Source organism: Myxocyprinus asiaticus, chromosome 9, assembly GCF_019703515.2.
Source record: "Myxocyprinus asiaticus isolate MX2 ecotype Aquarium Trade chromosome 9, UBuf_Myxa_2, whole genome shotgun sequence".
NCBI lineage: Eukaryota > Metazoa > Chordata > Actinopteri > Cypriniformes > Catostomidae > Myxocyprinus > Myxocyprinus asiaticus.
In genome coordinates, this window is record NC_059352.1 from 24,950,923 (window position 1) to 24,965,397 (window position 14,475).

At 36.2% G+C, this 14,475-nt stretch overlaps 1 protein-coding gene across 2 annotated transcripts in view; it reads left to right on the top strand.

The window, feature by feature from the left end:
- The window catches only part of LOC127446330 (leptin receptor-like), a 47,425-nt gene extending 33,219 nt beyond the window's left edge, over positions 1-14,206 (top strand). For both annotated transcript variants that reach the window (XM_051707155.1, XM_051707154.1), the window contains 8 exons: positions 252-405; positions 5,449-5,531; positions 6,645-6,855; positions 7,174-7,377; positions 7,501-7,578; positions 9,053-9,146; positions 11,293-11,368; positions 11,567-14,206. In XM_051707155.1, coding sequence (XP_051563115.1) covers positions 252-405; positions 5,449-5,531; positions 6,645-6,855; positions 7,174-7,377; positions 7,501-7,578; positions 9,053-9,146; positions 11,293-11,368; positions 11,567-12,316 — 1,650 coding nt within the window. In that variant the 3' untranslated portion in view covers positions 12,317-14,206. The remainder of the gene's footprint in view (positions 1-251; positions 406-5,448; positions 5,532-6,644; positions 6,856-7,173; positions 7,378-7,500; positions 7,579-9,052; positions 9,147-11,292; positions 11,369-11,566) is intronic.
- Positions 14,207-14,475: the final 269 nt, after the last annotated feature.

A 14,475-nucleotide genomic window follows, 5' to 3' on the forward strand; every position in this document is an offset into this window, starting at 1 on the left:
GTATAATACCAGGATACCTGAATAAGATCTATTTGAGTGTAAATGCATTTTTCAGTCACACTCAGTGATGAAAATGATAATTGATCCAAGCTAAATGTCCCCCTTACTGTGCAGTTATATGCCCACACATCTTAGCACTTCTATTTCAATTTATTTTTCCCTTGTACCCTTTAGAGGGAAGATGGTACTTTGTACTCAACAGGGCTGCAATTTTCTGTGGCATTTACAAATGAGTGTTGTGTCCCTTACAGGCTATTGGTCCTCTTTTAGAACCGCAAGCAGAGATTCTGCTTGAGCAGTCCTGTGTTCATTATAAGGTACAAGTGCGCTGTAGGAGACTGAATGGCTCTGGATACTGGAGTGAGTGGAGCAAGAGTCACACTTCAACTGTTTACAACAGAAAAGGTAATGTTATTAATGTTATAGACAACATTCAGCAGTATGCCAATATTCAGCAGATATGATAAGATATAGAGTAAATACACATTGTGTTGGAACAGATTTAATGTTTACAAGAGTTGAGGTGCTTGCAGAATTCCGAGTTATAATTTCCTGTGATTAATGGAAAATGCATCAGACAGTGACCCCAAAAAGTGTTTGTACAGTTATGCCACACTTAAAATGTATGCATTTCATTGAAATAAATAAAATATCCGATATCATAGTGAAAAGAAGGTGCTTTTTGTTGCTATTTACACTTAGTGCAAATAGCATCTGCCTAATTTTCTAAGTGCTATTTGCAACAAATAGTGGCAGATACTGTTTTCACTCCTAATTAAATAGTAGCATATAGTATCACTGCAGTGTGTTTACTGCGTTTATTTAGAGTCCCACAGACACCCTACACCAGTGGTTCTACACCTTTTTTGATGAACGCCCCCCTACTTAAAAAAAAAAAAAAAAAAAAAGAAGAAGAAAACAAAACACAAAACTCAATATTTGTGTTATTTGCTTAATTTGCTCAATGCAACTTCAATGCATTGCATAATTTAAAAGTTTTGTTAATAAATTCAGCAGGCTTACGCATCATGAATGTGAGACCAAACCTTGCATTTCTTGAATTCAAGCAGATGGAGGGCTACAGTATATCTGGGGCCTATAAAATGAAAACCACCCCCGTTGAGAACCCCTGCCCTACACCAACCCCTAACCCTAACCATACCTTACAACAATTTACCATGATTTTACTACAGTAACCATAGTATCACCATGGTATTTTGTAGTAAAATCATAGTAACCACAAAATTAAACATGGTTACTATATTAACAGCATAATGAAAATCCCTGAAACTTTTTTTTTTTTTTTTAAACAAAATACTTATTTGTCACTTTCAGTTTTATTCAAGGTCATTAAATCAAAAGTTTTTTTAATAACTGTCCAATAAGTGAAAGGATAGTATGTGGGGTAAAAAGCCCCCCTGTTACAGGAGCTAAAGGCCCACATAAAACACATTGTTTTTTAAGTGGGGCGAATAGATTTGTTATGAAAAATGTTGAAAGTGGGCTCACATTGACTGATCCAATCACAATGGAGATTAATTTGTTTATAGAATACTTGAGATGTTATAAAATGCCAAATCTGTTTGAATTCAACAAGAAATTGTGCACCCTTTTCTGAAGTAGTTATTTTGAGTAAGCATTATCTTAATTTTTTACTTAAAAAACATCTTGCTGTGTCAAAATGATTTGCATTAGTTGACACATTTTGCACTATAACTATTGCACTATACTTATTTCTACACAATATCACTATAACCCCCTGGGGGCCTTTTACCCCAAGTGTGGGATAAAAGTTTCTTTTTTTTTTTTTCGTTTTTTTTAAACTGAATTTTAATCAAAACAACCTTCCATTGTTATTTCTTTTTACACAAATTATATTGCTCCATTAATATACAATAAACATACATACATTTTTTCGATCTTGATACATTTTGTGACCAGAAGAAAATGCAATTTTCCTTAAGGTGTGCCTTTATCCCTGTTGTACCCTATATCTTATTCAAACCTATCAAACATTTTGCTTGGAAAAAATGTGTTTGTACTATCTTTTTTCAAAATAAATGCCACTTGGGTTGATATTTTGTTATAAAATGACATTCAACCACTTTTTGGGACCACAATATATCATTTGTACTCGAGAACAATCCTACATATTAGGGATTTATACTGACTTTTGTAGTTGCAAACAGATAGAAACCCACAGAACTTTGACAGTTTACTTGACAAGAGCATCAAAGAGACAGACACTTTTACAATAAAAGTATGCATGAACTGGATGAGACTGAATGAATTTGAACAGGTGAAAGATTGTGCAGGTGAAAAAAATCCCACTGGCTCCCAGCAAGCATTAAAAAGATAAAACAAAGCACAAAAAATCATTCTTTCATCTTTGCCTTGAAAGCCCATGTGATTCCTCATAACAATTCTGACCACACACCTGTCACTGTTTGGTCTTCGTATTAGAAATATTTAAGTGTGAGTCATGAACAGTCTACACGGAATCTGTAACCACAGAACTTCACAGAAAATTCTGCAGATTTCTGCAGAATTGGAATGCCCACCAGTTATATAGATTTGCTTTCCCTTGCGTGTTTGATAAAGGTGAAGAATGTAATTTCAGCGCTACTAGTGGCAGCCAACAGCCACAACAACCTTTGCCAACACCCCTTAGACTCATCACGCCCTTTTGCACTCTCTGATTCCCTTTGAACAAATGGGCCATACTAAATAAAAGGTGAAAGCTGTTTAACGTCATAATAAACAAGACCACTATAAGACAAAAAGCATGGCAGAAGAACCGGGTCGTCAAATAACATCGGATTGAACAGCATCTGGGTGTGGATGATTCTTCTAGTAATGAGTAAGAGTAACTATACATATTCCGAGTATCTTACGAATTTATCTGGAGCACGCCAGTAAAGAGCTAACTTATGTGGCAATGCATTGAGTGTAGCTTACCTGTCGAAAAGCAAGTTTGGCATCGCCATAGAACCCCAAAAAAGTCATCCACCTTGTAGATGTGATGCCAGTGTTCACTCTGGTTTTACTCCATTCTCTATCTCTGTGTCTTTTAGCAAGTCTTCGAATTTTGGCTTTTACATCTGTAGACGAAGCTAAATTTCTTTTCCTCTGTACACGTCTGCCATGGATGTTCATATTTCCCCGGCTGAACAGCTTACTACAAGTAGCCATGCCCCAAAGTCACGCTATAGGTAGATCTAGAAAGGGATGGGTGGGGCTGAGTGGGTTGCTTAAAATATAAACATCAATGTTTTGATTGGGAGGCTCAGTTTTTATACTTTTTGGGGAGGGAAACTCACGAATGGCTTACTAATTGTCAATGAACAATAAACAAGGATAGTAGAATGTATTTTGACATAACAAAAGTTATTGATTTTTAAATATTTTAAGTAATTTAATTATACTTTCAACTACCAATAAAAGTGTAGTGTTCTCAGCTCTGTTTTATACATTTGACCATATTTAATTCCACTCTGCTTAATCTTTTAGCATTGGTATGCCTGTCATTCACAAGTTATAAACATTCCCATCACCTTGCAAGTTATTTTTTTATTAAATATTTGATTGGTCTTTTAGCTACAAAAAGTGTACTCTAACCTCTGTTTACACATTTGAGCATATTTAAATTCATTCCACAGAATTCTGCAGATTTTCACCCAAAATCAGCGCAATTTGTAGATTTCATTAGGGCCTGGTCATAAAGAACAACATGTGTGAGAAAAGAAGCAAACATAATGTTTACAAGACTGTTAATATTGTGTAGATTGAAGGCGTACAATTTAGAATAACACCACAAATATTAGTTACTGCAGTGACTGAATTACTTTATTTGTAGCTCCCATGGTGTTGTTCAATTCGTCAGTGTGATTTTAATCATTTAAATTATTTTGCTCATATTAATTGGCTTTGGCTCCTTTATGGTAATGTTTTGAATTTAATGCTTCAGCATTATTATTATTATTATTATGATAAAACGCATACAAGTCATTTATTGGATGAATGGAAATTATAACATCATAACAGACCATGACTCTTGCGAATCACAATGATGACTCTTAAGTCATTATAGATATTACTGTTTCATTTTCTGTTAATGCATGATTTTCTGTAAAGCTGCTTTGAAACGATGTGTGTTGTGAAAGGTGCTATACAAATAAAAATGACTTGACTTGACTTGACTGTAGGAATGTGAACTGGAACAAAGTGGCTAGGCGGGTGAAGATTGATACCTGCTTGCAACACCATTTGTCATCTCTTAACAACGCATTTACCTACATTGGTGCACAATTTTCCCCTGGTTCAAAGCTGAGTGCCCCTTAGCGGAACTCATACTGAGACATTTTTCAGTAGTTTGAAAGTAGATTGACGTCAGCATTAAAGGGTAGGATGTAATCACAATAATTATTTTTGTTACATTAAGTATGTGGTTACAGGGTTTGCCACACCTTCCTTCCTAGGGAAGACGTAGCCTTTTAGACTAAGACTTTTATTTATTTATTTATTTATTTTTAGATATTGCCAATGATAGACAATATAGATTTATTCCATTGTGTGGTGAGCAGAGCCTGAAGCCAACACATTTTACCATTCATATCTGGGATCATTGCTTTATTTCAAATTCAAAGTAATATGTGTTCAAAGCAAAATAAAAAAATAAAAAAGCTCCTCTTGCTTAAACAATACTACTGGAATATTCTTCATGAAGTTGAATATTTGTGCAAAACACAGTGGCAAGTGCTTAGAGCTTTAAATAAGCTCATAAATGAAACTTGCAGCGAAGCTTTAAAGACCTATACCCCCTTCTGTGCCCATTCATATCATCTATAATAAACACAGCAGTGTGGTGGTGTGTGCTTATAAATTAGCATCTGTGCTATTACACTAAAACACACCAAAACATAAACATAAATGCATACATCTGCAAACCATTTGAAACCCTCCTTTCAATCACTTTTTGGATAGTGAGATGAGATAAAACTCATGTTCTTTCTTGATTTCAAATCTACAACTAAAGGGATAGTTCACCCGAAAATTAATTTTCTGTCATTATGTACTCTCATTCATGTTGTTCCAAACCTAAATTACTTTTTTTTTCCTTTGTGCAACACAAAAGGACAAATTAGATTCCAAAATGTTAGGGGCTGACAATCTCAGTTACCATTCACTTCAATGCAAATAAATTTCCATACAGTGAAAGTGAAAGGTGACTGAGACTGTCAGTCCCTAACATTCTGCCTAACATCTCCTTTTATGTTCTATGGACGAAAGAATGTAATGCGGTCAGGACTGACACAAGAGTGAATAAATGATGACAGAATTTTTATTTTTAGGTGAACTATTTTTTTAAGTATAATTTGGTGGAACACTTTAGAGGTGTTGGATTTAAACTGGTGTGTAAAACAATGACTGTATGGTGTGTCATTTTAGCACCAAAGATGGGACCAGACTTCTGGCGCATTATTCAAGAGGATCCTGTAAGGAATGTGATGAAAGTCACATTGATCTTCAAGGTTGGTCAAGATGCTGTGCTTGATTTTAAAGACTGATTTGGTGCTTTGAAGGGATAGTTCACCTAAAACTAAAATTCTGTCATCATTTCCTCACCCTCATTTTGTTCCAAATCCGAATAAGTTCCTTTATTCTTTGGAACACAAAAGATGTCAGGCAGAATATTAGCCTCAGTCCCCATTCACATTCATTGCATCTTTTTTTCCATACAATGAAAGTGAATGGTGACATTTTGGTGAACTGTTGCTTAAATAAATGTGAAAATTCAATTAAAACAAGAAAAACACTATCACAATTTGCATTTGTCCCTAAACAACAAATTTACAGACCACAGATTAAAGGGATCGTTCACCCAAAAATAAAAATTCTCTCATTTACTCACCCTAATGCCATTCCAGATGTGTATGACTTTCTTTCTTCTGCTGAACACAAATATTTTTAGAAGAATATCTCAGCCCTGTAGGTCCAAACAATGCAAGTGAAAGGTGACCAAAACTTTGAAGGTGCAAAAAGCATATAAAGGCAGCATAACAGTAATCCATATGACTCCAGTGGTTAAATCCATATCTTCAGAAGCTATATGAAAGGTGTGGGAGAGAAACAGATCAATATTTAGGTCCTTTTTTTCCCCTATAAATTCTTCTCCCAGCCCACTAGGTGGCGATATGCACAGAGAATGTGAATCACCAAGAATAAAAGAAAATGCGAAAGTGGAGATTTATAGTTAAAAAAAAAAGGACTTAAATATTGAACTGTTTCTCACCCACACTAATATTGCTTCTGAAGACATGGATTTAACCACTAGAGTCAAACGGATTACTTTTATGCTGCCTTTATATGCTTTTTGGAATGTCAATTTTCTGGCCACAATTTACTTGCATTGTAAGGACTTACAGAGCTGAGATATTCTTCTTAAAATCTTCATTTGTGTTCAGCAGAAGAAAGAAAGTCATACACTTCTGGGATGGCATGAGGGTGAGTAAATGATGAGAGAATTTTCATTTTTGGGTGAAATATCCCTTTATTAATGCAAAATATATCTCAACAAACTTTAGTGTGATTTAGAAAGTCTGCTTTCTTTTGAGATTTAGTGTTTTTCACCACACTTTTTTCAGCCCGTCCCAGCAGATCCATACAGTTGTGTGGAGGGACTAGTGATTTTGCACCAAGCCTCAGGGGGAGCCATGTGGTTAAATGAAACAACTTTAGCTTCGTTTCACTCATTCCAGTGGAGGGAAGATGTACACACAGTTACTGTAATGTCTCGCAATGCTCTGGGCATCTCTACATGGAACAGCAACATGACACTGTTGCGTCAACCAAAACGTGAGCTGATATGCTTTACACACTTCCTGTAACACATCTTTCACCATACCAATTAGATGGACTTTATTATTATTATTATTTGTTGGCCTTTATGAAAAATATAAAAAACATTTTTCACTTGGCCCTTTCACCTGGTGTTGTTCTGTTGGAGAAAGGTTTATTTACTCTCAACACAGAGTAAACACTTATTCATAAGTGTGCAATCGCAATACCCTATTCATGTTTGGTAGCCAAACACTGTCTAAAAAGTTTTTTACATAGCAATGATAAATCTTTTCCTTCAATCTGAGTTAACAGTTTCCTTCTCTCCTATTTTAGGACAATGTGTACATTCATTCAGTGCTGTGTCAAATGTCAGCTGTGTTTATCTCTCCTGGACCCTGTTATCTGATCAACCAGTGCCTCAGACATTTGTCATCGAGTGGTTAGACCTGAACAAAGACTCTGAACAGGACAGGTCTCTAACTGAAAGAATACAATGGCTCAGAGTGCGGTCTACCTCAAGGGATCTCTCCCTTTGCCGTATGTTATGTATCTTTATTTTTATTCACACATTTTCATATAAGGAAATGACAAATTAAAAGCTGTTTGAAATTAACTCATAAATATAAATGATTTGTAAGATAATTATTTATTGTTCCAAAGGACGTTTTTATGGCTCAGAGGAGTTCACCTTGTATCCAGTGTTTGAGGATGGTGAGTCGGAGCCGGCACGATGCACAGGTGGGCCTGATAGCATTGAGATGATGTGCTCAAATAGTTGACAAAGATGCAGGGAGATATTAAATTTTTTTACAATGCAACAAAACCTAGAATGCAGTGGCGGCCAGTGTATTTTAAGTCTAGGCCTTCAGTGCGATTCATGCCTTTAAGAAAACACAGTTTCACAATGAATGAGACACCGTATGCCTATCATACATTATGTGGCAGTCAACTAATAATACCAATTGACATTTCAAAAACACGTCCACGCACGAAAGCCAGAACCAAGGAGGTCTAATACAAAGAAAAACTATCTAATATTTGTGATTTAAATGTTGCTTGCAATAAATTTTGTTTCATAAGAGTACACGGTTACTTTTCAAAACTTGATCCGACACTGAGTGCTCCAGACAGCCTTATTTACACTTAGAAAACTCCTGATGTTGCTATAACAATGCAAAAAGCACTCACCAATTTGCTTGAAGTGAAAATCAGCCCTCCTTTCCTGTTTAATTAATCAGTCACACGATCATGCAGAACATCTCAGGTTTTTAAATCCATAAGGATCTCTTTCTCAACGGCGATAGTGGCAGTGATGACAGCCGACTCGTCAGCAATATCTTGCGCTCTTCGCTTTCAAATTACGTACATCACTTAAAGCGTGATTGCGTCACTCAAGGCCAGCTAAAAGGCCTGGACTGTGACATATCCTAAAGATCACACCCACCAAGAACAAATAAATCAATCTGATTGGCTGATGAATCTGACAATCTGACTTTAGATGCCTATTCACTTACAATGTTGAGGGATTCTGTGGAAATTCTGAAGGCCTGATGAGGTGGAGCTCAGACTCACGCGCTGCTTCGGCTAAGGAGCATGGCTTTGGGCATGCGATTTGTGAAACAGTTGTCACACTTTGCTTGTTAGCATCGAGTTATAAATTCTGATTGGATAATCTTTTTGCTTTTTGCTATTCGTTTGTAGATGAATTAGGAGTGGAAAGTGATTGAAAATACATAAGCAAAAAGGTCAATGAGAATGAAAGGATGAAAAAATATGTATTTGTTTATTAAGCATGTTATGCCAGTATAGAAGGCTTTGATGGCCCTGAGAAATCGCCACTGCTGGAATGTAATTTTATTTAGGCTCTTTTTTTAACATGGCAATTTAAAAATATTAGGAGATATGTTTATTGAAATAAAATGTATGGAAATCAAGTTACAAGCACATATTATGGAAATGTTTTGTCAGGTAACCTAAAAAATGTGCTTCATCTGAAAACATCTAATTTAATTGGTTTGATTTGAGTCAAAAAAACAAAAACAAAAAAAAAATGTATATGACTGAGCCATAGGTTGCATTTGGTTGAACCAACAAAAGTAAATGTTAAGGGTTAGATCATGTAGAAATAACTGCATGTTACCACTTTGTTCAACAGAATGTTTTTTTTTTTTTTTTTAAAGCCAGATTAACAATGTCTTTTTTTGTCATGCAGCTACCAGGGGAGACCCTGCAGCGTACATGCTCCTAATCATCATTGCTTTCCTGTCAGTGGTGCTGTTTGTCACTCTGAAGATCTCCCAAAACCAGTAAGGCTCGTGGCCATCTTCTCATTGTCATGATATGGTTGAGATGGTTACTGCATCAAGTTATGTGATTCTAGGGAGCAAGCACAAGTTGACATTGGAAAGGTTAAACTGTTCCTTGAGAGTAATGGATAAATCTCGAGAGGAACCAAGGAAGGCAAAATGGGATTGACCCTTTTGGATGGCCCTTGGATTAGTTGCAGGAAGTGCAGTGCATCAAAAGCCAACTAAGCAGTCAAGGCTTTTTACAGGGTTCTCACACTTTTTGGCCAATGAATTTCCATGACTTTTCCATTGCGAATACGTTTTTCTCTAAACAAAAGCAACATTTTGCTTATAAAATATTTTAGAGCATAGCATATCTAGAAAAGATTTTTCTTGGACTTTTAAGATTGTACTAATTTCCATGACTTTTACTGGAAACAATTTTAAAGGTGCAGTCAGTCATTTTTTTAATTAGCGGTGTGGATGCAGCATCAATCAAACACAATAGTTTTTGTTTACTAATGCCACTGTAGAAATTCACTATTCACAGTTAGCCATAATGAATTTAAAATATGAGCGCATGTGTCAAATATCAGGGTGGTTTCTGAGAATATTCATTTATTGAAACGAAAACATTAAACCAAAAATATTTCTAAATTCAAATTACATTTCAAACGAAATGAAAATATAATCAAAATAAAGAAGTGGTAAAAAAAACACATGCCAAATCCAAACATTTCACTCTGTCCAACTTCTTCCACCACCCCCTTTTACAGTGACTTAAAAATCACTCTACGACAACAGGTAAAAATACCAATACAAATGAGATCATAAATACAATTGTATATATAAACATAAAATAATAATAATAATAATACAAAAAATAAACCATGACCTTAAGATAGTTTAACACAAATCGCATAAATATTTGTTTCATAAAACAGCAGCAACAGGGACATAATTTGATGTTCCACCATATTTTCAAAGTTTGGACTTCATTACCACCTGCTGATGGAATATCAAAACTGTAAATGCAGGAACTGATTTTAAACATTGTGCTGAAAACAAATGTCCTTTTGAAATGTCTTAGCACAATGACCTATTTCACAGGAAAATAGCAAATTGTGCTTTGTGCCAATTCATTACCCTACAATACCCCCCAGTTTGCGCGCATACACCCACATTTAGCGCAAACACTCCCATCAGCACCTTCTTGCGCTTTGCGCTAGGACGAAAATTGCACTTAGAATTAGCGCTCTCACGAAAATTGGATAAGACGTAGTGCACGGTGTGCGTCACTTACGAAAATAGAGCCCCTAATCTTATGAGAGTAGTCATGATTTATACATATGTTTTAAAATTACCATTCACACTTTTTAAATGAGAAAAAAATAAAATAAAATATTGAGTGCACCTTTAAAATTTTCTGATGTTTCCACTTTCCAGGTTTTCCCATGACCCTGTTTGTTATATACTGCAAAGTGATCATATTTAGTGATTTTATTTGGGGGGGAAATAGATGTAGCTAAAACAATAAATATCACAGCTTTACAGTGTGCATAAGGAATGTAAAGTACATAAATCTCAGTAATGATAGTAGTTTGCTTGAAGGTAGATATTTCAAAAGATCCTCAATGAACTAACTAATGTATCTGCTTAGACTTGATTTCATGGTAATTCATGGTAATACTTGCATATGTGAGCCACAAACAGGGAAATACCTATCTAACCTGTTTAGGGAGTGGCAGCAATGCAAGTATTGTTAATTTTAAAAACAAGTTGCAACATTGCTTTCCTTCAGATGTTTGACTGTAAAATACCAAAGAATACTGTATTAAAAAAAATAGTTCCTATTCTGCTTAAATCTGGGTCAAGGTTTGTCTTGCTATGTCATGCTCTTCAGCTAACAAATGAGAGCTAGAAAAGCTGGTTTGAAGTATGACTGCCATGGGAAGTTGTCAGTCATTAGGGTGGAAAAAGAGCTATTATGCTAATGTTTTATGTTTCCAAGTACCATAAGCTTAAAATATGTGGCTGATTATATCAGGATGTACTATAGACTAAAAGACAAAATGGTTCAAGTATGTGTTTATTTTTTAAGAAAGGCCATTTTTGAAAATGAAATCTTGATCAAGTTAATCATCCCATAATCTATACCTTGCAGAATGAGAAAACTAATGTGGAAGGACGTTCCCAATCCCAACCAATGCTCTTGGGCCAAAGGAATAGACTTCAGACAGGTCAGTGTGTACGGCCTTTATGAAAAAACTGAAAATGTTGTCCTCCATTGAAATCTGCTGTCATGCTGTATAAGCGTATCAGTGGTTAGTGTTATAAGAAAAAAATAGCCTTGCCTTTTCTGTTGGTGTTTTTACACCTTCAATGCTAAGACAAAACAGTTAGAACATTCTCAAAATCTGTTTATTGCTCATTTACAGATTGACACAATAGAGAACTTGTTCCCTCACCCAGAAGGTCTCACTGCCTGTCCACTGCTACTAGTCTCTGAGAGCATCTGTGAGGTGGAGATCATTGAGAAACCTCTTCCAGTTATACTTGAACATAAAAAAGACAAAGAAGTTCTCCTTTACAACTCTGCAGATATCGAAAGGACAATCACCAACTCTCCTCTTCTGGGGGACTCCTCAGAACCTCTGTCTCTGGAGGCTTCCAGTTCTGCTGCTACCCCAGAAACATCAGGCCAGTCTTCAGTGACGTACTCAACCATTCTCCTCTCTGATAAGCCTGGGCTCCTTCGAAAGCAGCAAGAGAGTCTAAGTGGTTCAAGTGATGAAGGCAACTTCTCTGCCAACAACTCAGACATTTCTGGCTCCTTCCCTGGAGGCCTCTGGGACCGGGAGAACCATGTTGGCTCTGACAGCTCCAATCCTCGCCATTCCAGCTCTTACAACTCTGTGGAGGAGTTTTCGGAAACATCAGAACAAGAGTATGAAGCCTCAGAAAGCACAGGTATAGCCAAAGACCTCAACTACCTTGGTATGAATGAAGAGGGGAAGGACATGGAGAAAAAGGAAAATGAAGAGACAGAGTTTAGTGAAATAGTTATGGGAGTGGATTCAAGGCCTCTTTTGGAGCACAAACATTCCACGGCCAGTGATTCGAATGGTGCATCTCATAGTATTCCTTACCTGCCTCAGTTTCGAACTGAATGCATTAATCCGCCCTGATACAATGAGAACAGCTCCCCTTAGTGGTAATATGGGATCATGTTCTTGCTTTCTGAATGGAGGTAGAAAACTGTATGAAGATGCCTCTGTGACTTTCCACACTAAAACTGTAGCTGTCAACATCTACCACCTTGCCCTGACCTTTTCATGCATCCTGGAGAAAACAGCCAAACCATTAATTTCATGAGTCTCCCTCTGCCCACCCAGTGTTACAAACCCTGTTTCAAATGACTTTTATGAACGATTTGACTCATTCCTAATTTATTATACCCTTTTAAAGGCCCCAAAATCGAAGAACAAGCGGATATGACGTCATTTAGAACAAATTCTGGCCAAAAGGTGTTTTTGCGTTTCGGTGGTTCGTAACAGCTCACTTGGGCGAACTTTTAGGAAAACTTCTAACCTGCTGCTAAACACCTTCTTACTGACATTGGTCCATGTCATCGGTAGGTGTGAGCTTACGCTCCACCTACTTTGAGGCCGACAGCTAATTCTGTTTATGTTGTTCAGTCAGACATGATCAGTCAACATGAACACACTGGCGTGCAGAGTTATTAGCAAGCTGATGCAAATTTACCTACATCTGTACGGTCGTTCGCATAGGGACATTTTCCAAGACCATGCCATGCAATTTTTTGTTTTGTTTAAGGATTCTACAAAAGGAATCAAATCTACTCTCTCTCAATTGCCCATTCACTGATGTGCCATCTGCAGCCGAAAGCCATTCACACATATGCCCATGTAAGATATGCCTATCATCATTCTTTTTGTCTGTATTCTGCACATTAACACAATTTACAAATCCATCTTTGCACTAGTATCAGTGTCAGCATAAATCAACATTTATGTAATTATTATGAAATTTTAATCTGCGCATATTGTGGCCGTGTTAACTCAAAAGTTCCATGAATTCAGAATGTAAACGACAAATTAAACATTTTCTACTGCATATATATTACTTTAAATCATCATCGAGTGGTTAAAACAGCTTCTTTTACTGACCTCATGTGAAATCTACTCCTATAATGGGGCATAAAGTCATTGATAACATTTAAATGTCACATTAGTTAAGTTTTTACATTTACTGTCCTCATATTTAAATGCTTCTCTAAATGACTCCTACAGTTGTGTGGCGGGTGTCTGATTGTACGCAAAAAGTATAACGTTGCTCAGCTGTTTCAAATTCCTTTTTACCCCTGAACGAAGAAGGAAGAAGAACATCTCCTGAAGTATATCGGGGCTTTTAGGGTTTACAGTCGGATTCTCCAGGTTCAGTTGTTAAGGGCATCCAAGCACAGTTAAACTTTGAATGTCTCACTGATGGGTTGATCAGCCTGTCATTACAGAAACTTGCTGCTTTCCATTCTTTATCACATCTTTCATAAGCATTTGAAGGCTGAAGTAAAATCTTGCACTGACTGCACTTACTGGAATGAAGTGCTTTAACAAGAAGAGTTTGAAGAAGGACTTTCTTTATTTCTTCCAGTGTGGCACTGAGTACACTGGTTAAGGTCATGGTTTAGTGACTGTTTGCACATTATAGGTGCTTCATAAACTACAGTTTAAAGTCCACTTTCAGAGGCGTCCATTAAAATATCTACTTGTAAAGAAATAGCCTCTCATGTCTACATTTGCTTTGGGCATAACCATTCAATATGAATGTACTGTATTTTGTCAGTGAGGTCTGTGTTCTTTGAAAACTCAAATATTTTGAGGATAAAATTTCATCTATTTCAGTGTCTATTTTTTGATAAAATGAGGATTGAATGTAACTTTCAGTTAATAAAATTGGTCATATATGTTGCAGAGTATCGGTAAGTATGTGTGTACAACATACAAGTAGTTTTTGTCTATTTTTCTGGTCCAAATAAACTATTTATTGCAGTCAGATTTTATGTTTTGACTCTATATCCACCACAGCATTTCTAGAGGTTGGTTGTTATAGTTTCAAGAGAATGGCTAATGCAGTCTCTTACTCAAGAGCAATGATTATATGTGCTCAGTTCTTGAATAGTTATTTCAAATGCAATTCATTTAGAAGAGCGCTAACATAAACTTACCCTATGTAAAAACAAATTTTTTTTTTGGCCAACAGTGGCACAAACAATATTTTATACTAGACGGATGAATTCAGACATAAATATTTTTTCAAATACATA